This window comes from Coffea arabica, chromosome 6e, assembly GCF_036785885.1.
Source record: "Coffea arabica cultivar ET-39 chromosome 6e, Coffea Arabica ET-39 HiFi, whole genome shotgun sequence".
In the NCBI taxonomy this organism is placed as follows: Eukaryota; Viridiplantae; Streptophyta; class Magnoliopsida; order Gentianales; family Rubiaceae; genus Coffea; species Coffea arabica.
In genome coordinates, this window is record NC_092321.1 from 19,868,892 (window position 1) to 19,893,841 (window position 24,950).

At 33.8% G+C, this 24,950-nt stretch overlaps 2 protein-coding genes across 3 annotated transcripts; both read left to right on the forward strand.

Moving 5' to 3' along the window:
• Nucleotides 1-232: 232 nt before the first annotated feature.
• Nucleotides 233-3,981, forward strand: LOC113691278 (transcription termination factor MTEF1, chloroplastic). Of its 2 annotated transcripts, none has more exons than XR_011817047.1 (2): nucleotides 233-550; nucleotides 3,663-3,981. XR_011817047.1 is itself a non-coding variant. In XM_027209364.2 (2 exons), exon 2 carries the CDS (start codon nucleotides 1,146-1,148, stop codon nucleotides 2,133-2,135), a length of 990 nt encoding a protein of 329 aa, XP_027065165.1. In that variant the 5' UTR covers nucleotides 265-550; nucleotides 1,125-1,145; the 3' UTR covers nucleotides 2,136-2,335. The 2 variants fall into 2 exon arrangements, 1 of the variants encoding a protein (XP_027065165.1); XM_027209364.2 differs by lacking the exon at nucleotides 3,663-3,981 and adding an exon at nucleotides 1,125-2,335 and having other exon boundaries at nucleotides 265-550.
• Nucleotides 3,982-15,569: 11,588 nt separating this feature from the next.
• On the forward strand, nucleotides 15,570-17,676 carry LOC113693119 (bidirectional sugar transporter NEC1-like). The gene is made up of 6 exons (XM_027211696.2): nucleotides 15,570-15,683; nucleotides 16,071-16,107; nucleotides 16,236-16,446; nucleotides 16,774-16,935; nucleotides 17,074-17,193; nucleotides 17,312-17,676. The coding sequence occupies exons 1-6, from the start codon at nucleotides 15,635-15,637 to the stop codon at nucleotides 17,543-17,545; spliced, it is 813 nt and encodes a 270-aa protein (XP_027067497.2). The 5' UTR covers nucleotides 15,570-15,634; the 3' UTR covers nucleotides 17,546-17,676.
• Nucleotides 17,677-24,950: the final 7,274 nt, after the last annotated feature.

Here is a 24,950-nt window from a genome sequence, read left to right on the forward strand (position 1 = left end):
GATTAAAACTCGACTCAACTCGACTCATTTGCACCCTTACCTAAAACTGCACAAAAAGTTTTTCTTACAAATTCTATAGTAAATTAGAGTAAAATTTTATGCCAAAATAAAAAAAAAAAAACTAGCCTTCCAAGCAGCCCACTAGTTGCCAGTAAACCCTGCATGATATAGTTGTTAGTAAAGCGTGCATGATTGTATTACAATCATTTAAAATGGGAGAGTGAGTGTGAGTTTAACATAAACCATCGCAAAGCATGCCATCTATCACTTTTGCACCCATTAAGGGTTTAGCCAGCTGAAGCCCATCTATATCCATATTCAGCAAGATTATCCGTAGCCCAGCCCAAGCTTCTACTAAAACCACTTATCGATTCCCATCGCATCAAGATGATTTCGAACGATTCCTCCTGCTCCTGCTGGTCCAGGATTCCAATTTCCCATACGAGGCTTCTGAGCATGGCATGAAGGAAAATGGAGGAGGGGGTTCCCAAGACACTTGCTCTTTGCGTCTAAGCCTAAGGTTCCTTCCGCTAATAGCACCCTAGTTTAGGTAACGTTTTCTCTTTAGCATGTTTTACCTTTTTCTTCCCCGAAAGTATAGTGTTCATAAGTATACGGTTTAATATTTAGAGGATTAATTTTCGGTTGCGTCTCATTGTTGTTATCATCTGTCCTTTCTTTTGGCTTTTTAATGTAAATTGTTATTGTAAATTTGATTCGGGGCTGTGTATTTATTGAAGAGGAAATTGGATGGATTAGGAACATAATTTGTGAAAAGGCTTTTTATTTAGAAAAAAGGACAAACAAACATTGAGACCTGAAGAGAAAGAGTGGGGGGGATTTTGTTGAAGGTTCTATCTTGAGGAAAAATGTGTGTAAAAACATCTGTGTACATGGTAGCATTGAATTTCCAGTGACCTTGGTTATAATGTAAAAATCTAGCAAAGGATAGTCAGATAAGAAGTGTTCTTCCTGGGATATTTAACTACTGAAATTCCAAAATTCTACTCGCTGAATAAATTTAGTAGAATCACTTTAAAGTATGTTTATTTTTATGGAGATGCAAGTTTAAAAACTCAAGAATTGAAGAATTAATCAACTTACCATCCCTTCTACCTTGGCAGATTTTAAGGCTGGCATTTGCTATGTCGTTTCGTTTTACTCGCCTATCCTCTCACTGGCAAGTTCAGTTCAGTTCAGTGATGATACTCCGATTGCCGCTACTTCTTCCACAACCCCTATCTCCTCGCTACTCTTCCTCCTCCACCACCTGCTTAAGCCCCACTTCCACTTCCAAACCCCTCATTTCCCAGAATGTCCTCAACTCCCACCACAGCCCCACCATCATCACAGCAGGTGACTCTGGATTAAAATTCCGGGACAAAATCCTCTACCTACAATCCCTCAAAATCAACCCCACAAAAGCCCTCCAGAAAAACCCAGATCTTCGTTCTGCCCTTCTCTCCTCTTTACAATCCATCGAGCATTGCCTTTCTTCCATGGGTATAGAACGCTCTGCCCTCGGCCGCATTCTTGACATGTTCCCCCAGCTCCTCACAGCTGACCCCAGCAATCAAATTTACCCCGTCTTTGAGTTCTTGTTGAACAATGTAGAAATCCCTTTTTCTGATATCCGCAAGTGTATAATCAGATGCCCCAGATTGTTAGTTAGTGGTGTTGAGAATCAGTTAAAACCCGCTTTTGAATTCCTGATGAAATTGGGTTTTGTTGGTGCCAATAGGATCACTTGCCGAACCACTGTTTTATTGGTATCCAATGTAGATCATACCTTAACCCCCAAAATTGATTTCTTGATGGGTTTGGGATTTGAGTATAATGAGGTGGCCAAGATGGTCATCAGGTCACCTGTGCTGTTGACATTTAGCATAGAGAATAATTTTAGGCCGAAATTGGAATATTTCTTGGAGGAAATGAACGGGGATTTGGAGGAGCTGAAGAGATTCCCGCAGTATTTTTCGTTTAATTTGGAGGGGAAGATAAAGAAAAGACACCGGATGTTGATGCAACACCGATTGTCAATGCCGTTATCGAGGATGTTGAAGGTTAGTGATGGGGAGTTCAATGCGAGGCTGATTGACATGAGGTTGCAGTTAGTAGAGGAAAGGCAGTTGTAGTAATTGCTCTAGCTTTTCAATTCTCTGTAGATGTAAATTTTTATGAACATAGCACAATGTCAAGTATATTTTTGTTCATTTTTGTTAAAAATGTAAACTTTAGTCTTCTGTATGTTCATTTGCATGAAAAAGATAAGGCCTTTCTTTACTGTAAGACGAGTTTACAGTTATTTCAAATGCTTGATTTAACGATTTGATCCTTTTGAACCGTGCTTATTGTGTAATTTTATTGGTGTTTGGATATTATTTTGAGAGAATAGAGTGACTAAAACGATTTTGATTACTTAAAATAGAGATTCTGAGTACTATCGATGTCCATATGATACAGCTCGGATATATTCAGCCATGGTTTAGAGAGAGAGAGAGACAGTGAGAGAGGAGTGTGAGATGGAGATACTCAATTTTGTTCATGTTAACTATCCAGATATGACATCAATCATTTCAATTCAAGTTAGTCAAGTTTTCAAATCTTACTTGAATCCTCATTTGTTCAATCCTAGAAAACAAGCATAATAAAACATCAAAATTGTTTGTCTTGGTAAATCAGTGGCATATTGGAGAAATGTGACTTTCTGTACTATTGGATCATCAATTCTAACACCAATTTCTTTTTACCTTGCCTTAATGGTGGTAATCAGTGGCTTGGAGACCTTTTTTTTTTTGGTGCAATGAGTGTAGCTTGGCAGCCATAAATTCAGAAGAATCCTGTTTTATTATAAGAGCGGAGCTTTAGTGATGGTATTACCGGCTCCTTAATGGTGCTAAGCATGTAACCAGTCTTCAGTGTTTACAGAGAACATGATAGAACAGAGCAATACTTGTGACAGTTATTTCTGCACATTGATGAAAACGGAAAAAATGATTATACTAGTTTGATTGAGGACTGTTCGTTGTGGGCCAAAATGAATGAAAGATAACTCTCTTTATATACAAAAATTTGCCTGCTTCTTGGACATTTTGCCATACCAGGGTGTGCATTCGCTTCCATCTTCTTTAATTTTGGTGACATTTGATGCAAGGAAACATGGATTCTCATTGAGAGAGAGGAATTAGGACTAAAGATGTATTCCAAATACGTCACTTAGTGTTGTGGGCATCTGCGGTGGTTGAAAGTGATTACCTAGCAATGACTATATAATGAACGAAAACATAAGATACTGACTACATCTTTTGAAGGCTCTATATTTAGTTCAAGTAAGCTTTTCACTTAGGTTTACCTCCCAGAATTTGGAAATTGAAATTATTGTGTCAGAAATTTCATGTTTCATTTGCATGCCCTCGGTGACACTCTGCATAAGACTGACTAATGAAATTACTGTTTCAAACTTCACTTCTTATTTCATTGTTGTTTTGATTTCTTCATATTTGTGGCCATACATCTAAAAACACATCACGGTTAAGACTGGTAGGTATGCATCAGATGTTCTAATGGTTGAGATTGGATCTTTGTTCTGATGTACGGCAATCTGATCCTTTGCAAATACCCATTGATCTTATTTTACTGATCACACAAAGTCTGTATTTCAGGAAACGGATACAAGATCATCGAATAGGTGACAGACCTTCTAATGAACTTGATGATTGCTACATAATGAATACCTTAGTTGTGGACGCCTTTCCTCATTGTCACTGGCGAAAGTATTCCGCTTGTGATAGAACCTATTTTTCTTTACATTCCCTGCTTGTCATGCAGCTGCTGATTTGTATAGAAACTGCAAAGCTATCTGAAGCTTAGCTGTAACTGCATTTCACCATGTCATTAAGCCCAAGGTTGATTTTCTTTTCTCATCGGGTAACTTTTACAGCTAGTCCTCTACCAAGCAACTGGTCTGGAAGAGTTTGACAATTTCAATTCCCTACCTTAAGCTGAACTAGTTGTAGGATATGCGCATTTTCCAGTTAATTTCCTTGCATCTTTTCTCTGCTATAGCATTTACTGTGCAGAGGCGTACAAGATGCTCAGTGGCAATTCAAACTAAAAAATAGCAAAATACGATCTCATAGCTACAGCAGCCATGTTCTCCTTTTCCTTCATTGAAAGGCAATCCTCGTACATTTTAAGAGTGTAGATTTTTGAAGATGAATGTCCTATCAACACAATTGGATGGCCTATATTTTCTTCGTATCAACTTATGTTGAGATGAGTGGAAATCCACTGAAGAAATCACCAAATGAGATGTGCTGGGTCCTGTATGTGCTGTAAACTTGAATAGCCAGTTGGGATTGCAGATAGACTGGGGCCTGATGTCGAAGTCTTACAACTTCAGCTTGGAATCTTGAAAAACTATGGCGTCGGGGAAAGCTGCTTGAGGCTCCCCAAATCCCACAGGCCTGTTGGGCTAGCCCTTGTGATAAGCATATTGAGGGCACCACCAATGCAGCATTTCTTAAACCGACAAGATGATGAGTACTTCGGCAAAATTGAGAAGTAAGCACTGTAGGCCTAATTTGAACTTCATCATGTTGAAGACAAAGTGCACCAGTGAAGGCTCATATGTAGTGGCAATTAATGCAAATATGATTGAGATTATGACCCAACCATTGGTAGGGATCAACGATCAAACTCTTCACTGATCTTTTACCGTCACTACCCAACACACCGAGCCCCCTTTGGCTTATTTGACAACCCTTTCCTAGTTTTTCCCACCATCACCCCTCGTCCTTGTTGTTTTCTGTAGAAACATTTTGCTCAACTTCTGGGCCAACCAAAAGCTGCCCTAGAGTTCATCTACCATTGCCCCACACATTTTTAGGGTAACTTTTGGACACAATAATGGGGTGTGGCAAATTTATATGTATCAACAAGACGCCTGAAAAATCTGAAACCAGGGCAACCAGGACCCTTTGAATCGTTGGAATTCGCTGTGAATTACTAGTAAAGGCAAGGAGAGAAGGAATGCAGTTGCTAGTAAAAATAAAAAATGCGACCATACATATCCAACTATCACTGGGAGCCATAGTTTTAGACTGCATTCTGGCAAATATGATTGATTGATGCTTTCTAGCATTTGTTTTTGTTCTTGTTCGCTCCTGATTGATGAATGACCTTAGAATAGGTAAGTTATGCATCTATCTGGTCTTGCTTAACCTTCCCGAGTAGTGCAAATCATTTGTTTGTACCAAGGAACCTCATGTCTGAGACTGTTTAATTTATTAGTTTCTTCATTTAATCATCATTTAAAACATGTTCTTGCAGTTGATTTCATCAAGCTTGAAGCTGCTGCTTTCGCAAATGTAATTACTGCATAACACGCCATCTATGTTCCAGTGAAATTATTGAGACTGAGATGTACCAGTGTTTCAATGAAGGTCCATTTTAAGTTAGGATTTGTGTGGTTCAGTGTCCTTGCGATGGCAAGGCAAGAGAGGACCAATGTTTTTGAAAACTGGACCGGACCGGCCGGTTCGACCGGTTGAACCACGAACCGGCCATGGCACCGGTCCGGTTCTATGTTAGGGTTGACTATGCTAGAAAATCGGTCAAAAATCGATCCAACCGTGAAACCGTCGAAACCGGATTGAACCGGTTTTTTTTCGATTTTCGAGTTTTCCTCATTTTATTTTTTTTTTAAGTTTTGCAAAATATAACTTTCAAGATTCGAACTCATGACCTTTGTAATAGAAGGCCAATATAGTAACCGTTGCACTATCACATCTTATTAATTTTTTTATAACTTATTTATATAAAACAAACACTCATATTTTTTTTTCATTTTTCTTACAAAATCTCATTCTCTCATGACTCTTTCTTTTTAATCTTCAATTCTCTCTCTCTTTTTCTCTTTTCTTTTGTCACTTCCTTTTTAATCAAACATCTTTATTTTTAATTTATTGATGTTTTCTTACATCTTTTAATTTTATTTTTGTCCATTAAATTAAAAAAGATAAAAAAGAATTATTATTTTTAACCCAAATTATTTAATGCCACAATCACTTACTTTTATCTCATTTTTTGTTTCTTATCAAGTTTGTATTTCTATTTTCGATTCTCTTGACTTCTTTCGAACTCCAAACTTTCTTTTTTAAATTACAATCTCTAAATCCCAAAACGTAAATTAAAATTTAAGTTCACAATGTCTAAATTCTCATAGACGTGAATTTTGTATAATTTCAAAATATTTTGATATTTTTGGGTTGGATTTAAGATTTTTTGGTAGATATAATTGAAATTGAGATGAAATTTATTTGTTTTAACTTATAATTCAAAAATAAATAATTTATTTTTAAAAATCCAAGTTATTCAAAAATAGTAAACTTTTCATCATGTAAAGTATTAAATTAGTCCATTACATGTCATATTTTGTGCATATATATATTTATATAAATTATTTTTTTTAAAATTCATTGAACCAAGATTGAACCGGTCCGGTTTTTAAAACATTGGAGAGGACAAGCAATAGTATGGACAGTAGAAAAAAAAGTGAGACCAATAAAGGTTCAGGAGGTAAATAACAGAACTGAAACAGTGGTTCTACATCCATTTCCCATCACAAAAGCCTATCTTTAGTAGCTAAACTGTCCTACAAGCAATAGTATGAAAGCATGTCTCAACACAGTGGTTGAGCTGAAGCGGATTTGGTGAAATACACTCCTTGCTTACCTCGTACCATAGTTCAAAGTCGCAGTCGTGGTCTGGACCGTTTCACATCGATTTCAATATATCGGTCGCAGTCTTGACGAGATGCAAATTATGAAACATTTAATATTCTAAAAATTATAAATAATATTAAAAAAATTAGCAAAAAAAATAAAAATTCGAGTTAATTCAAGATGACTCAGAGCGATTCGGCTATTTCTATCTGTCTCGGAGACGTCTCGATCGAGTTTTCGATAGTTCATTATTTCAGAGTTATCTCGTACTGGTATCGCATCGGAGAGCTCTGTTCCCGTGACGGTTCGACCGAATCTTTGAACCGTGCCTGGTACCCAAAAACAGAATCAGGAGGATCCATGTAGATCCAGACATGAAATACCCCTGGTCTTAATTCTTACAATATTGAGTATAATCATGAAATTTGTCGGTTCATACAACTCAATTGGAGTAAAATTCATGATTATCACCAGAATTGTATGAATTTACATGAAATATTGTAAAAGTTACAGGAACCTCACTAAACTAGACAGAACTCAACTGAAAAGGGCTCGTTAGTTAGTTTCTGAAGAATGGAGCAGCAGCCCGTATCAGCTGCAAGGCCTCACTTCTTATAATTTCCTGCAACAAGTCCATTTTCCGGCCATCATTCTCAATGATACTATCAACTTTAGGTTTAGTCCTGCTGACTTGCTGCTAAACAAATATAGAATGCAAGAGGAGCAAAGTGGTCCTTGATGCTGCCACCAGTCATGCCACAAAGAGATAAAGCTGAAAATTGAATCTGTTAAGTTATTGAATTGTTAAACATTAAAATCTTAATATTTGAGAGTATTCTGCATTAAATGATAAGTGACCAACGTATCACTTATTGTTTTAAGTAAGTTTTGGCCTAAATAATTCAAAGTCACTCAATTAATTAAAAACGTTCTATTTTTTGTTATCAAACATGTTGGAGATATTAAGGTACAAATTTATTAAATTTAAGTGTTGAATTGGGTCATTAAACAGGACCATAAACTTACTATTAACTATAATCATATGAATACACCGTTTAGCAAGCTCTAAGTTTCAAGTAATTTAGTTAAATTCCAAGAATCATTAGGCTTGGGATCAACGCTCCAAAAAATCACAATCCTTAAGCAAATAAGACTGCACCCATTTGATCCAAAGCGAATCTTGTTGATGAAAAACATCTAGAATGTGCCCGAAAATAGAAGCGCTAGCCTTATTTCACAACTTGACTTTAGTTATTAGTTATTAGTTATTATTTATAGGGAGGAACAAAATCCACACCCTTCCATATTAAATCCACACTCCAATTAAGCACCAATACGATATTAAAACTCCTAACATTTATTAAGTTAATTATTAACTTTTTACAAATAATGAAGTTATCCAAATATAAAATAGTAATAAATTGACTTCATAATACTGCTCTTTCAAATATTTCCTATATATTTTTTCTAAATAAATTCTATGTTCTTTCTAACACTTGTGTTGTATAAAACATCATCTAGAAAATGATCATAGTTAGAGACGGTTTTCTCACATGAATTAACAACAAAAATCTCATCCTTGATGTTCTATTACGCTAATCGTGTAGTTATAAAAACCTCAATGGGAACTTGGGATAATACTTAAATCTCAAAAAAAAAATATTTTTTACAAGAAATTTTCATAGTATATTAAAATCTGATTGTTACATAATTAAAAATTTGAAGCTGTATATATTACAGATTAGATAGGCCCAAAAATCCTCTAAAGCCACGAAACTTGTGTTGGGAAATTCACTGTCCCTTACATACCTTTTATAGAGTATAAAATTGGAAAACATGTGAAAGATAAAAAGATTAGAATAAATAGGAGTAGTTAAAATTCGAAGCTGTTTTACAGGAAATATGTACATGTCCTAATGTTGCACGAAAAATTGTAGAAAACTTTTAAGTAGGTTTTTTTTTTTTTTTGGATAACCCGGAACATGCCCCGACTCGAACCCTTAGAATCCGAGCCGACATACCAAACCGGAGGAGTGCGCCACGGCCCCACGCAGCGACCCCGGGCGGCGAAACTTTTAAGTAGGCTTTGTTTTGGTATAAAAAAACAGGCTTTGTTTTGCTATAACCTGCACATAAAAAATTGTAAATCATTCAAAAAAAAAAAAATACACAAGTTGTGTTTGTGCAGCTGTTTATAACTTATATCTTGTCATGCTAGACTGGTACTAGGCCTAACAGGGTTTATGATTAAGCATTAAGGGCGTGCCCTTTTTACCAATTCTCCAACATTCTTGCATCTCTTGTTTTATCTATGTTTAAAAACAAAAGCACATGCATCCACCTGCTGATAATCTTGATGGTTTCGATTGGTTTTGTTTGCGATGAATTTGATGGTTCCAAAGGGAGGGATTAGATGATGAAGAAGAACTTCTTGTTATATAATCATAGGAAAATAATAAGCTTTCAAAAACAGGTTTTCTATTTTTGCTCCTAATTACTCTTGATATTCAAAAGTATGCAAAATGTTGCAGTAATTTGTCCTTCGTGCATGAATGAAGTTTTAGTTAAAGTATACAGTGTACCCGGTTTTAGTTAAAGTTTTAGGCAGTTCAAAATATGTCTATAACTTTTAAAATTACAGCGTTCCTACTAGAATTCCAAAGTTAGATATAGTAATTTTTCGTACACAACCCAAAAGGCACGTCAAAAATTTTTTTTTTTCAATTTCTTTCACGAGGAAATGAATAACGAATTCATAATCACACCGAATTCCACATTAGATTGATAAGAAATGCCAAAATTCATGATTTAGGTCCAAGTTTTTAAAGTAACTCCATAAACATTGGAATGGTTGACCTCATCATAACTGGTATGGATGCTAGATTTCGGTGGTCGGTAAGAAAGGTCAAGAAAGTTGTCTACATGATTCTCCTAAAAAAGCTGTCCAGTTTTAAGAAAATTACAAAATTTAACTTTCGTTTGCCCTTATGGTGCATGAAACCTACCAGGGCAATCCACCTGACATACCCATAAAACTATAAATCTTGTCTTATCTAATTCTCATTGAAAGCGGCTTGAAGAATACGAACTTGATGTCAACACAAATTATCTCAATTATTAAGGACGGGCTAATTTTTTTACAAAAGATGTTATCGAATCTAATTATCGATATGATCAGAACTATATTGATGAGTGATGTGTAAGAATCTCTGTACCGTGGTGATAATCGAAATCGAATTCACTCAAATTTTTCAGTAGCAAAAAAGAAAAGATTAAGAACCCTCACTTACTATGATCATTAATTTTCTAGACGATGTTTTATACAACATACAGAGGAATCTCACATGTTTGGATTTTCACATGAAGAGACGTGACAAGTTACGTACACAATCATACACATATCACACGTTTGGATTTTTACATGAAGGGACGTGACAAGTTACACAATCATACACAGAAAAGTCGGTATAAGTTTTCTGCCCTCATACGGCGGATGGGTCTATAGTAGGAACTTCCCACTATAGGAAGTGAGTATGCGTCCGAACTATAATGGACACGACAAAGGCTGTCCAATGTGGAGGAGTTCCTGAAGCGTTCAAGGCTAAGATTTGACAAAAAAAAAATATAAAATTTAAATTATATTTTATACATTATTTTTCACATCATGTGTGAAATTCACAAAATTTTATTTTATAGTTACAAGTTATTGAAAGTCAATTACACCGTATGCATACAAAATTATATTTTATGCATTTTGTATAAAATCGATCTGAATGATTTTCCTTACAACTGTTCGGGCCTGTGTCCACAAAATTTTCCCATACTGCCGCTCTTCAACTCCTCAACTAATTGGTCGTGCTTTAACCATTTCATCGGCACTATTCCAACTATACGTCCTTAAACAACTTATTTTCATTGTGCATATAAATTGTAACGTCAAATACTGCAAATATATTTCAAGGTTACGTGACAAAAAATACAGGTATATTTTCATTTGTTCCTTTTTTGCTTTCTGTTTTTTCATTTGCCCACTTCATTTTTCTTCATTTAAGAGCAGAATACGTGTATTTACAATAATTTTTATTCTCAGGTGGACTTTGATCACCAAATAAATTTGTATTTCAATATCAATTATAAATTCAATATTTTGTCAACTAGGTGGTCATGTATACTGACACACGTATCCAATATTTAATAACGTACATTTTTCTATTCATTTGTCAATATTGCATTTGCCCACAAGGTTACTGCAACTTCAGTCCCTCTTGTAAATTGCAAGGATATCCCACAACAATTTGCACTTCGGAGTTGTTTTATACTATTGTTTTACATGCTCCTTCCACTGCCAGCCACTATTTTTTATTCTTTGTTTATAATTTTTAGTCCAAGTCATCCGCTAGTTCTCTTTAGGGGTGCAAACGAGTCGAACCGAATTGAGATTTGGACTAATCGAGTCGAATCTTGACTTAGATTTATGAAACTCGAACTCGAGCTAAAAAAATAAACAGAATAATTATTTTATTTTTAAAAAATAAATAAAATAATAATTTTTCTTAACAAATAATAAAATATTAGGGATAGATATATAATTTTATTATTAAAATAAAAAATAAAATATGTAATCGAGTTCGATCCAACTCGCGAGTTAACGATCTTAGTATTTTTAAACTCGAGTTCGAACTCGAGTTTGACTTGATCAGTTCGATCTCGACTTGAACTCGATGTTGACCAGACTTAGTGTCGAATTCGAGTCCCTCGCGATCGGCTCGATTTGTTTGCTGCCCTAGTTCTCCTCTCATGCGCGTGGATTTTTGTGCATTTTAGACCATGAAGCCAGTTCTTGACGTGCCGTAAAGTAGTGAGAGAGTACCTGCTACAGACGGATTTCTCCTCGCGTCCATCATGCAACTTGCTCTACAGTTGCATAAGCAAAACTGGTGAGAAGAAAGGCAAGATGTTTCCATTTCAGGCATATATGGAGAATCCCAGCAGAAATTTGGCACAAGCCCGTGAAACTTGAAGATTTCTGACGAGTCCAGTCGAAACATATCTAATGACGTGCAAGGTATTCTTGGCAAACATTTTCTTGCTTGGTTTAGATATTTTTTTTCTTGCTTGGTAGACTTTTTGGCTCAACAAATGCCCACAAGATACTTTTTCAGCTTCCTAATTAGTTTCTTCTTTCTGGGACGGTGAGGATACTATCATGGAAGCATTGGGATTCTATCTGTGACGGGCACCTTTAAATAATCTAATGTTAAGCTAATGTAACATTGATGTTCATGTCCTTCAAGTGCTTGAGGAGGAAGGTTGATTGTAGGACTTTTTGGTTCTGTCCGATAAGTTTAGGCAACTATATGCCATAATCACAATCACCAATCCGATAAATTAGTTGGTGTCATTCATATTGATGTTTGGATCTCAAGGCAAAATTAGATGTTAGGGTCGCAGTTTAGGTATCACACAGTGCCAGCTTTTATTGTCAAACTAGGTTGATTTTAGGACTTTTGGTTCTGTCCGATAAGTTTAGGCAACTATATGTCATAATCACAATCACAAATGCGACAAATTAGTTGGTGTCATTCATATTGATGCTTGGATCTCAAGGCAAAATTAGATGTTAGGGTCGCACTTTAGGCATCACATAGTGCCAGCTTTTATTGTCAAACTATCGTGGTGGTGAAACATTTCAATCTAAAGTCTAAATTAAGACTAAAAATGTCTAAAGTCTATACCTTTATTGCTGAAAATTTAGGGTAACTCACATAGATGGTTCTTTAACTCATACCCGTCTTTCTATTTAGTCCATCAACTCTTTAGAAGCGTTTATTAGGTCCCTCAACTTATGAACATGGTTTTAAATGATACTTTTAGGCCAATTACATGTATGATAATCTTCACTTTACCCACTAATTTTGATTTAACATCTATATCCCCTCCAAGTTTGAAATAAGCTGTATCAGCCCTTCATTATAGTTTTGTTTAAATACTTAATCATTGACTAATTTTATTGACTTCAAATTGATAACACTACCCTTCAAACAACTTGTACAATCTAAAAAATAACAAAATTACTCTTTAAAAACTAAAGATTTTAACATTATTTTATGTGTTGACCTTATAGTGTCATCATAATTCGTATAGGAATCATTCACTTAAGTGCAATAAAAATAAAAAAAAGATACAATAAACACGAACATTGAATCACCATAATGAAGGAGGGAAACTTTTAAGGAAATTAAATAATAGAAAACGTGTTTGTTTTAGAGAGAGTGCAATTTTGGTCTCCAATGTTTGGTCTGTGTCCAAAATTAGTCCCTAATGTGTTTCATCTAAAGCAAATCTACTCCTTAAAGTTTATGATTTTAGGCACACTTAGGGCAACTAACAAAATTCAAGAATGATTAACAATCAACATCAAATTGCAGATAGTCAACAACTTTGAATTTGCACTTTTGATTCCCAATATTTTGATTTTGAATCATTATATTCTCCTAAATTTTAAATGGTGATATTAAGAGTTATAAAATGAAATGAGATGCAAATTACAATGAAATTGTACTAAATAGGTAATAAGAATTCTAATTAAATATATTTTTCTCTTTTTTATTTTTTATTTCATTTATTCATACCACTAATTTCTCATATACTTATTCTTTTTTGCATTGTTAGTCTCAAGTTTAGTATAATTACTGCTACATAACTTCCTGTTTATTTTGTGCATTTTGGCCTCAAATTCTTGTAGTTAACTATTGTGATTTTTAAATAAATGCCAATATAAAGTGTCTTCAGGAATTTTTGGAAAATTGTTCTTTTTTTGTTGTCTTTCTTACCAATTAAAATCTAACGTTCTATTACTATAGTGTTAAAATATTTATTTTAATATCCATGTATCATGATAATCATTTAATTATTCAAATAATTTATGAAACTGAGTTCATTTTAAACTCAATCGATAACTTATTAAAATGCAAAGAGAACAAGTACATGAGATATTAGTGGCATGAATAAATTAAATAAAAGCAAAATAAAAAAATTTAATTAGAATTTTTATTTTCCATTTAATATAATTTCAAATTAATTTGCATCTCATTTCATCCTAAAACCCTTAACATCACTATTTAAAATTTAGAAGAATATGATGATTGAAAATCAAAATATTGGAGACAAAAGGTGCAAATTCAAAGTTGTTGACTAATAGCAAATTTGATGTTGACTATTAAGCATTCTTGAATTTCCTATAGTTGTTCTAAATGTACCTAAAATCATTAAACTTTAGGGACCAAATTTGCTTAACTCTAGTATCCTTAACGATGCATAAAGCACCATATGCTCTTGAATATAGTTTGTTAAAATAGTTGGTGTATAATTGTTTTTGGTTAACCTAGTAAACAGTCATTATATCCATAATTGAGAAATTTTGCCTAATCTTAAAACTTGGGAGGGGACAAATGAGTATCAAGTGTTAATTTTAGTGGTAAAAAGTGAATGTTATCCTAGTCAGCGCATGGTGACAGAAATATATAACTAAACATTTGAGTTCGGATTGTCATAATTCTTACGCTTTGAAGATTGCAAAGTGACAATTGTCCCATTTTTTTTCCCACTATTTAGTAAAGTTCAAGCCATGGAGACAGAAGTCGTGGCTGTTGAAGTTTCATCCTTTCTTTTTCAAGTCGACAATTTCTAATTAATATACTTCATATAGAGATATTTTGGGCTAAATGTGCTTGATGCATGCGTTACTCTGTGCATTTTTTGCACTGGACCACTACAAGCTGTTTTAGAGAGGAATATGTTAGATGATACACGGGAAGAGAGTGTAAGCGAGAGATCCCAACTTGAAACCCTACTTACACTATAAACACCACATAGTTTCCTAAGTGAGACCTTTATGACAAATTATATTCCAACTTCAAACTAATCCTGCAGCACTAGACCTTTCTTCAAGAAATAAAGGATTAGATTAGAGTGGCAGAAGCTATTGTTGGAGTCACAAATATCATCTATCATCTCGTTGGTGTAACATTTTTAGGTAAACTTCCTAATTATATAAGGCCTTGAAATCTGAAATTTTTTCCATGCAGAAGGAAAGATATATAAAAGCAAAAATATGCTGACTATTGTGTATCAATGTAGTAGATCCACCCCTGTACCCGATCACCAAGAAAGGCAGATCTGATAAAAAATTCAAAAAAAAAATAAAAATAAAGTATGACTTGATATGATCGTGTAAAATCTTGGCTCATTTACTGTTCATGCGAATAGTACTTGAATTTTTACTTTCCCTGTAACAAAGTTGTACGAGTTATTTGTAATGAATTACAATAAGTTTTATACTCTTCAAGAATGAATTACAATCTGTTAAGTAAGTTTTACACTGTGTGAAGGCAACCACGTATGCCCCTACTCCCTCAACCCAACCACAATAGTTCCCCCAAAAAATAATAAGAATCTAAAGATTCAGGCTGACAATCAGAAACTTTGTAAGCTTTTGTTGTACCTTTTACAATTTAAAAGCGATAATGAAAAAGTTTGTGACTGTTATATATATATATATATATATATATATATATATATATATATATATCTTAGACATGTAAAACAAATTGGTCACACTATCGAGAGATTGAAGTATTGGTCACACTCTAATAAAATGCTAGAGATTTTACACCACGCTACTACATGACAAAGGCACCATACAAGGTCGTTCATGCAGTACTGTACTATTGCCAAACATCACCATTCACTACAAATGTCTTCACCCAACTTTTCTAGCTACCTTGCTCTTACTACTATATATAGGATTGAGGTGCGGGGTAGTTTCTTCAAGTCTCCTTGGTAGTTTGTACTGTAAACCGGCATTCTAGGGCAAGGAGACCAGCAAGAGCAATTTGATCCTCTTACAAATGGCAGTTTTAAGCGCTCAAGTCTTGGCCCTCATTTTTGGCCTTCTGGGTATAGACAAAGTTATACGTTTCTTGCAATCATTTATGCAAATTTATGTTTTTTTTTTTTGTAGCTTTGATGCACCCAAACACACTTGTTGGGGAACTAAAAGTTAAACAATGAATTTTAAACTAGATATCAAATAAAGGTATTTTGTCATTTTCTTGAATGGATCTGATGAAGTTATAAAAAATACTAAAGCAAACTAGAACAGGCAACAATATACTCACCTCTAGTAATTCAATGGCAAAAAAGGTGATAGCCATTCATCTGATGAGCAGTTTGGCGAGCATACAATGCTAATAAGCTATAAGAACTCTTGTGCAATATTTCTCGCAGAATATGTGATTTAATGTGAGATTACAGTTTGGCTATCTAACTTTGAGTTTTCCACAGGTAATATCATATCATTCTTGGTGTTCCTTGCTCCGCTGTAAGCTTTAGTTTTAATACTATCTCACTTTCCTACTAGATTTTAGTTATGGAATTAAAACTACATATACGTGTAGATCATGGTCTATTTAAAAATACATGCAAATTCCTTGTTTTCGTTTCTTGCAGGCCGACGTTCTACACCATTTACAAGAAAAAAACATCTGAAGGGTTTCAATCTATACCATATGTGGTAGCACTTTTCAGTGCATCACTGTTGCTGTATTACGCCTTTCTCAAGACAAATGCCTTGTTGATCGTCACTATTAATGCTATTGGATGCATCATTGAAATAATTTACCTGTCCATGTACGTACTATATGCACCCAAGACGTCTAAGGTAAATCAAATTCTTTCTCACTACTTCCTCCACTCCCCAATATATCACAAGAAATCAGATTCTAGATTATATATCGAAATTCTTTTGTGTAAAACTTTGTTAGTAGAATAAGTTTTCTTTTTTCCCCCCCTTGATCAGCAATAGACTAATAGTAAACATATTAAAGAAAAACTAGTTATGAGAGAATCTATTAGGATAACATGTTTAACAAGACAATATGTCATGATCTGCCTTTCTTAGTATTTATATTGAAACTCTCTAATATTCTAGCTACTATTATTATTGTAAGCTGTCTTTGGCTAAAAAATTATCTTGCTGCATTTGCAGATGTTTACATTGAAGTTGCTAGGTTTTTTCAACATAGGATGTTTAGGTGTCATCGTTGCTGTTTCTCTTGCACTTGCAAAAGGTGCCAATCGAGTATCACTCGTAGGGTGGTTTTGTGCTGTAATCAACCTGGCTGTATTTGCTGCTCCCTTGAGCATCATGGTAATCCTCTGCATCATCTTTCTATAAATTCTCTCAATCCTCCAAGCGAGAAAAAACCAATATGAGATCGCCGTTCTGAATTTTCTTGCTCCAGTTTCTTCCATTGGTAACGTTTCTCCTTGATTTTTGCTGTTGCAGGCGCAAGTAATACGAACCAAGAGTGTCGAATACATGCCATTCACCTTGTCGTTTTTCCTCACACTTTGTGCCACATCTTGGTTTTTCTACGGATTCTTCGTAAGGGATTACTACATTGCTGTAAGTATACAGCGGTTCATGAAGATTAATCATTGAGAAAAGGGAAAACATATTCCAATTGTTTTGAAGCAAAAACTTAAATTCCAAGGACTAATTTTGTCCTCTTTCGATGATTCAGGTACCAAATGTTATGGGCTTCTTATTTGGAATTGTTCAAATGATTCTCTACTTCATTTACAAGAATGCAAAAAAGGACGGTGAAATAAACACAAAGCTTGAAGGGGCTATGGAACAGAAGGAAGGCATTCAAATGAATATAGAAGGTGTTGAAGACAAGAAATTTAGCTCAATTGAGAAGCCTAAATCTGCTGCTGCCCATAAACCTCAAGATATAGAGACGGGAAATGTGTAATAGACAGCAAATCTTAGAAACAAGGCTACACTTATTAACGTATCAATAGATTCAACATATGCATGTTTCCTCATAAAATAGTAGCATTGAGTTTGAGAAATAATGCAATCTAGATAGAATATGTTTTGTAACCTTCGTCTGATCTAAAAAGCTATTGATAAGGTCGCATGTGAGTCGCCCAATGTCAATTGTGTTCTACTAATTTAATGTTGGATGAGATCAGCTCCACTGACTATAATGGAAGATCTAGATTTCTATGGATTTTAATCAAGTAGTAGAAGCAATAAAATATCTTGAAACAAATGATTAAACTTCAATGAAATATCTTGTAATAAGTTATTTTACTTCAAAATTATATCGTTACCGTAATAAACTCAATGAAATATCCTTTAACAATGATTATACTTCAAAATTATCCTTTATAATCTTTACTACCTTAATTTAGGCCTAGCAAAGCAAACCCTTGAATCTTCTTATTTTTCCTTTTGAGATTTTGTAACACCTGTTTCTAAAGAAGGGGGTTGTGTCCTGCTTGATTTGTTCCGGTGTTTGTTAATGTATTATCAAAGAATTTTAATCACTTTTGTTTGGAAATTACTAAGACCCTATTTGTAACTTAATTCATCACTTAAATTGAATGGGTTCAGATCTTAACATATTCAGACATGTTTAATAACAAAAAATAAAGAACATCTGAATTAATTAAGTAACATTGAATTTTCTTTGCAAAACTTACTCCTAAAAATAAGTGATAAACTATTCACTTATCACTTAAAGTGATATACATTCAAATGTATCAGATTTAGTACTTAGTAATTTAATAATTTAATAGATTCAGATTTCAGATTTCAAATTTCAAATTTCAAATTTTGATTTTCAAACCTCAATTTTATCAAACACACCCTAAATCTTTTGATTTTGCTTGGTTCCTTTCTCTCATTCATGGCCTTCTTATCTTTGGCATACGTAGAAATTTTGAGTCAAGTGCACCAAAAGTTTAATTCTGATAATCCATTCAATTGCTTGTTGTGGGACTTTAATTAAGTTGAATGCTTAGATAAACTTTGTGTTCATCATCATAATCTTAGGGAGAATCTCGTTTTCAATTTCTCTTAAGTAGTTTAAATCTTAATGAATTGTGGCTTTGGGTGCTAATAACCTGCTTAGGATTGCGTTTAATTCCATAAGAAATAAAAATTAGGGCATAACACACCGATTAAAAACACACACCAATGGTGTTCAATATAGTTATCTGCAACCTCAGTGGGGCATTAGACAAGGTTATCCAATTTCTCTGTATTTATTTCTTATATGTGTAGAGGCTTTTTCTTGTCTATTACAAAAAGTTGAGGCTTGTCGTAAATTGTCAGGAGTTCAAATAGGACAGAGTGACCCCCAGCTTTCTCATTTATTATTTGCAGCCGATACTTTGTTATTTGGCAAAGCGACACTACAAGAAGCTCGATATATTTAGGATATCTTGCGGCTGTATATGGAGGCTTCTGGGCAAGAGATCAATCTTGAGAAATCAGCTATGGTTTTCAGTAGTAACACAGATTTGTCAACCTGACAAGATATTACTGAGTTCCTAAATATTAAAGAAGTGGTCGCACATGAAAAATATCTTGGTCTTCCCACCATCATTGGACACTCCAAATGTGAGGTATTCCCTTCTATCAAGGACAGAATTTGGCAACGAATTCAAGGATGGAATGAACACTACTGATTATCGAAAGCGGGAAAAGAAATTTTGTTAAAAGTAGCAGTTCAAGCAATTCTCACATATTCGATGTCCTGTTTCAAATTTCTAGACTCTTTGCTGATGGATATCCAATCAATGATGAGCAATTTTTGGTAGGGTGATAGAAATGAGGCTAGACCAATGCACTGGGTTAGTTCGGATAAAGTTTACAGTAGAAAAGAAGATGGAGGAATGGGTTTCAGGTAGTTTAAGACTTTTAATCTCACATTGTTGTCTATGCAAGACCAGTGTATTGCTACACAACCATCTAGCCTACTTCATCGGGTATATAAAGCTAAATATTTTCCCAATACTAATTTCTTTCAAGATTAAGAAGGATCTCGACCTTCCTGGTCTTAGTGCGGATTATATGAGGTCAAGAAGTATATTGAAGCAGGAAGCAGATGGCAAATTGGTTCTGGCCATTCTATCAAGATCTGGAAAGATAGATGGCTTCTGTGGCCGTCTACTTTTTCAAATCGTGACACGGTCTACTAGATTACCAGAGAATTCCACGGTTAATTGCCTCATAGACTACAAATGAAAGACTTGGCAAGTTGACTTATTGCATGAGATTTTTTGGCCTGAGGAGATTGAATTAATTCAAAGCATTCCAGTTGGAGACGCTCGCAATAGGGATAAGCTAATCTGGCACTTTTCAAAGAATGGATCTTTTACTGTGAAGAGTGGGTATCACTTGATCAATCAGCGATCTTCTAAAAGGGAGAATTTACCATCAAGTAGTAGCACTTTAAAGCAAAGTGTTTGGTCTCGGCTTTGGCACTTAAATGTTCCTGAGAAAATTAAAATTTTCTTATGGAAGGCATGTAAAGATGTACTACCAACCAACACTAAACTCAATACTAAAGGGCTTCATTTAGGGACTTCATACCCTTTATGTCTCGCTCCAGTTGATGTTATTGATCATATCTTCTTAACTTGTCCTGTAGCTGTGCAATCATGGCGCTTAGTTTCTTAAGTCTGAAAGTTCAACTGTATTCGACTAATTAGATCAAATCTTGGCTTCCTAACCTTCTTTTTCGACTATCAAGCAAAGAGATGGAATTGGTGGGTGTTATTCTTTGGGATTTATGGAATAATTAGAATGGAGTGATTTTTAATGGGCCTTATAGAGATCCTCTTAGTTTGGTCTCCCTGTCTATAGCATTCCTATATAAATTCCATGAAGCAAATTCCAAAGATAAGTTCAATAAGCCTACCTCTATCCAATCAAGGTTATCAATATCTCATTAGATACGACCCAATGCAGGTTTTGTTAAGGCAAACTTTGATGGAGTTGTGTTTATGGATGATAAGGAAGCTTTATTGCTGGACTTTCCAAAAAAAATTCTTAGGATATTGGAACCAAATGTAGTTGAATCATACACGACCAAACATGCTAATCAATTACTACATGATTTGCGTTTCAATAAGATTGTTTTGGAAGGAAATTCACGAAAGGTCATCAAAATGCTGGACCATTTGGAATCTAATGATTCATCATGTGGTTTGTTGATTGATGATGCCATTGTCTTTTGTCAAGATTTTATGTATTGGGAAGCTTCATGAATTCCTATATCATTTAATGTTCCTGCTCATAACCTTGCTAAATATGCTGTTAATCTTTTAAATTTTTATATAGAGAGAAACTCTCCTTCATCTTTTATTAGTTCTGCACTTGTTGTAGATTTGATATCATGATTAATAAAATTATTCTATTTTATTTTAAAAAAACACACGCCAATAAATAAAAGGTAGATGGGTTCACTTGGGTCTTTGGGTAGTTAAAGTGATCAAATTTGACTGCTTAATGAGTTAACTCGTCCATATACCAAAAATCAAATATTGGCTTTTGTTTTATTAAAAAAAAGATTTCAAAATTTAATTTATTTTTATGGAATTAAATTATGAATAAAACTTAGCTCAATATTCAATTCTATTTTGGGTTAATTGAAATGGCAAACATTCAATAACAATTAGCAAAATGGATTAATTTTCTCTAACTGCATTCGGTTTTTAGTTAATTAGTTAAAATGGAAAGCATGTAGTAACATATGCATATAAGGATTTTTTTTAAAGTTAAATAATGAAGATGGAAGGTTGAGTTGAGTGGTAAGGTGAGAGGAATTGTAAATAAGAGATTATAGGTTTAAAACCCTCCACTTACCAATAGCAAAAGTGAATTTTTATTTTCACTCAAACTCGAATTTAAAAAATTGAAACTGCTATCGAATTGTAGTTGTCAAAAAACTCTCCTTGGATTAGACTGTTGTTCATATACTAGTTTTTCACATATAAGTCTACACTAACACACCTCAAAACACTCCAAAAATACCCAAATACACTAATCGAAAACATCAAAAAATAATTATAAATAAAAATAATAATAGAAAAAAAATTTACCATCTTTTCTTCGTCTACCACTACTCCCACCATTGCTCCATGCCACGACCTCCCTCCCTCCTCTTTTCCTCTCTCCTTCTCCTCACCACCTCCATTTTTCCCTTTCCCCTGCCACTTTCCCTTTCCCCCACCCTTTCCCCTTTCCCTTCTATTTATCCCTGCTTGATCATATGACCCGGCCACTTGTATAATTCTACAATAAAAGTTTTTCAAACATAGTGGTACAGTATAATTTTTTAAAAATATTTAATCTATATGAACTCTAAATTTAATAGTGAATAACCGAATTCAAACTTTTGGTTGAATTCATTTCCATTAATTTTTGGGATTTAACTGAGTTGTGCTCACCCTACTGTTGGCTGGCAAATACCCCATGCCAATAACTTGTTTTGTGAGTTCGCTTTGGATGAGGACCCATCTGGTCTTTTACTAGTATTTTTCTCCTAAACCAACCTACCTCACCACCACACACATTTTTACTCGCTTACAAGTCTTTACCCTAATAATTTGCTTGATTTCTCTTGGCTTCCATTTATGAGTCCGTGGCTCCTCCTATCACATTGACTTCTATAAGAAATTAACATGCTACAAATGTCTACTCAACAAGGGGAATCCATTGATGTGCTTATCGACAAATATATTGACAGCATAAGACGTTCTAATTTCACTAAAATATGGACATTAAAGTTTTTTATTTCACTTTTTAGTTATCTTCGAACAAAATACATAGTAAATGTGCTACTAGTTGAAGCAAAGTTATGGTTTGAATTTCATTTTTATTTTTGGTAGCTACGCAAACGGTGATTGCATGAGTCGATTTCACAATTAATTTATATATATATATATATATATATATATATATATATATATATGTATATGTATTGGGGATAATTGCAGAAACCTCCCCTAAGGTTTCTGACCTTTGCACTGACCTCCCCTGTGGTTTGAAAAATTACACTGACCTCCCTTGAGGTTACTAATCCTTTTCAAATTTAGTCCAAACGATTAAAATATTATTTTAGGGAGTGAAATTAGAATTTTGTACCAGATTTGCCCTTTGTGCTACATATCCAATGAATGACAAAGTACTATAAATCAATTAACAATTAATAAATTTTAAGGAGTACAATCTATGGACAAACACGCATTACTTATTTAAAGTACCAGCTCTTTACGAGTATTTTACTTTCAAATATTTAATTTATGATAAATATATCAATATTTGTAAGTAAAATTCAAAAATTGTTATAGTAATATCCTTGCAAAAAGGAAATTGATAAGTTATTTATTAAATATATTTTTTTAAAAAATAAATGGCCCATAAAGTATTAATTTTTTATGGCTTTCATCCATTACACGAGTAAAGTATTCGCTTTTTATGTGTATTTTATTCTGAATCATTTAATTTATGTTAAATACATAAATGTTTGTAACTAAAATTGAAAAAGTGTTATATTAATATTTTTACGGAAGAGAGATTGGTAGGTTTTGTATTTAAAAAAAATTAAATATTTGAAAGTAAATACAAATCTGTATTTGAGCGTAAATATTTGTATTAAATTAAATGTTTGAAAGTAAAATACCCTTAAAGAACCGGTACTTTAAGTAGTTACCGGCTCTTTATAGGCAAACACGCATTACTCATTTAAAGTACCGGTTTTTTATGGATATTTTACTTTCAAACATTTAATTTATGATAAATATATCAATGTTTGTTAGTAAAATTCAAAAAGTGTTACAGTAATATTCTTGCAAAAAGGAAATCGGTAGGTTATTTATTTAATATAAATTAAATATTTTTTTTAAAAAAATGACCCATAAAGTATTAATTCTTTATGGCTTTCATCCATTACATGTGTAAAGTATTGGTTCTTTATGGGTATTTTATTCTGAATCATTTAATTTATGTTAAATACATAAATGTTTGTAACTAAAATTGAAAAAGTGTTATATTAATATTTTTACGGAAGAGAGATTGGTAGTTTTTGTATTTAACAAAAATTAAATATTTGAAAGTAAATACAAATATGTATTTAAGCGTAAATATTTGTATTAAATTAAATGTTTGAAAGTAAAATACCCATAAAGAACCGGTACTTTAAATAGGTAATGCATATTTGTCTATAAAACTATACTCCTTAATGTTTATTAATTGTTAATTGATTTGTAGTATTTTGGCATTCATTGGACATGTAGTACAAAGGACAAATCTGATACAAAATTCTAATTTCACTCCCTAAAATAATATTTTAATCATTTGGACTGAATTTGCAAAGGATTAGCAACCTCAAGGGAGGTCAATGTAATTTTTCAAACCACAGGGGAGGTCAGTGCAAATGTCAGAAACCTCAGGGGAGGTTTCTGCAATTATCCCTATGTATTGCCTGGTTATGATTCCAAATTTTTAATCTGCATAAGAAATAATCCTTGCGCAAAATTAGTGTGTGATGGTTTGATCGGCCATGGCCCTCAGGCCGAAAGTTCAAGTGAATGATACACAAAAAACAAGGGGGAAGAAGTTGGGTCATTTTTCGTTGTGGTTGAACCCAATGTGACCCAACCCAACGTTTACCCACCAAATACTTAGGCGTGTTTGGTCATGTCTAATTCGACCAAATACCAATCAACGGCCCTCTCAAATTTACCCGACTTGCGCAACTGTTAGAACTGTATATCGAAAGTTTGAATCCTACCTGCAGTCAAAAAAATCTAAACACCTCTTTGATTTAATCAAGTTTTTATACCTACTAGCCACTTATACACAGTCTTTTTAGACTTCCATATCTCTAGATTAGAATATATTAAATTATAGTAATATTTTCGTTACCGTAAAAAAAAAATGCCAGGACTAGCTTGATGTCTTGCGTTTTTGTCAAGATTTAGCTTCTTTCTTTCCTTGGCCGATGTTTGGGCAATCTGCTTTTGTTGTATTGCAGAATTATGGAATCTTAAGCCGTACTTTTTTTTTTAAATTTGTTTTACAAAAGAAATTCTATTGGGAAGGAAAATTTGATCTTCAAGCATCCTATGTTTATGAGCTAATACTTTAAAGTTTCTCACCATTTTGATGTTGTACATTTGGCATGTTACGTTTGTGGAGAAGTTGGTGGCATAATTTTACACCACATTCTCACATAAACCTAAGTGGTTTGGTATTTTTATTTGTTAAATGATATGCAAAAAAAGATTGAGGTAGCAAAAATTTTAAGAAGTATCTTTGAACAATCACGAGGAACTACAGGCAAAATATGTCGTTTTTCA

Excerpts from the sequence above, each read along its gene's own strand:
- LOC113691278 (XM_027209364.2), top strand. The coding sequence starts at position 1,146 with ATGTCGTTTCGTTTTACTCGCCTATCCTCTCACTGGCAAGTTCAGTTC.
- LOC113693119 (XM_027211696.2), top strand. The coding sequence starts at position 15,635 with ATGGCAGTTTTAAGCGCTCAAGTCTTGGCCCTCATTTTTGGCCTTCTG. Across the intron at positions 15,684-16,070 it reads CCTCATTTTTGGCCTTCTGG|GTAATATCATATCATTCTTG; the intron begins GTATAGACAAAG and ends AGTTTTCCACAG. Across the intron at positions 16,447-16,773 it reads ATGCACCCAAGACGTCTAAG|ATGTTTACATTGAAGTTGCT; the intron begins GTAAATCAAATT and ends CTGCATTTGCAG.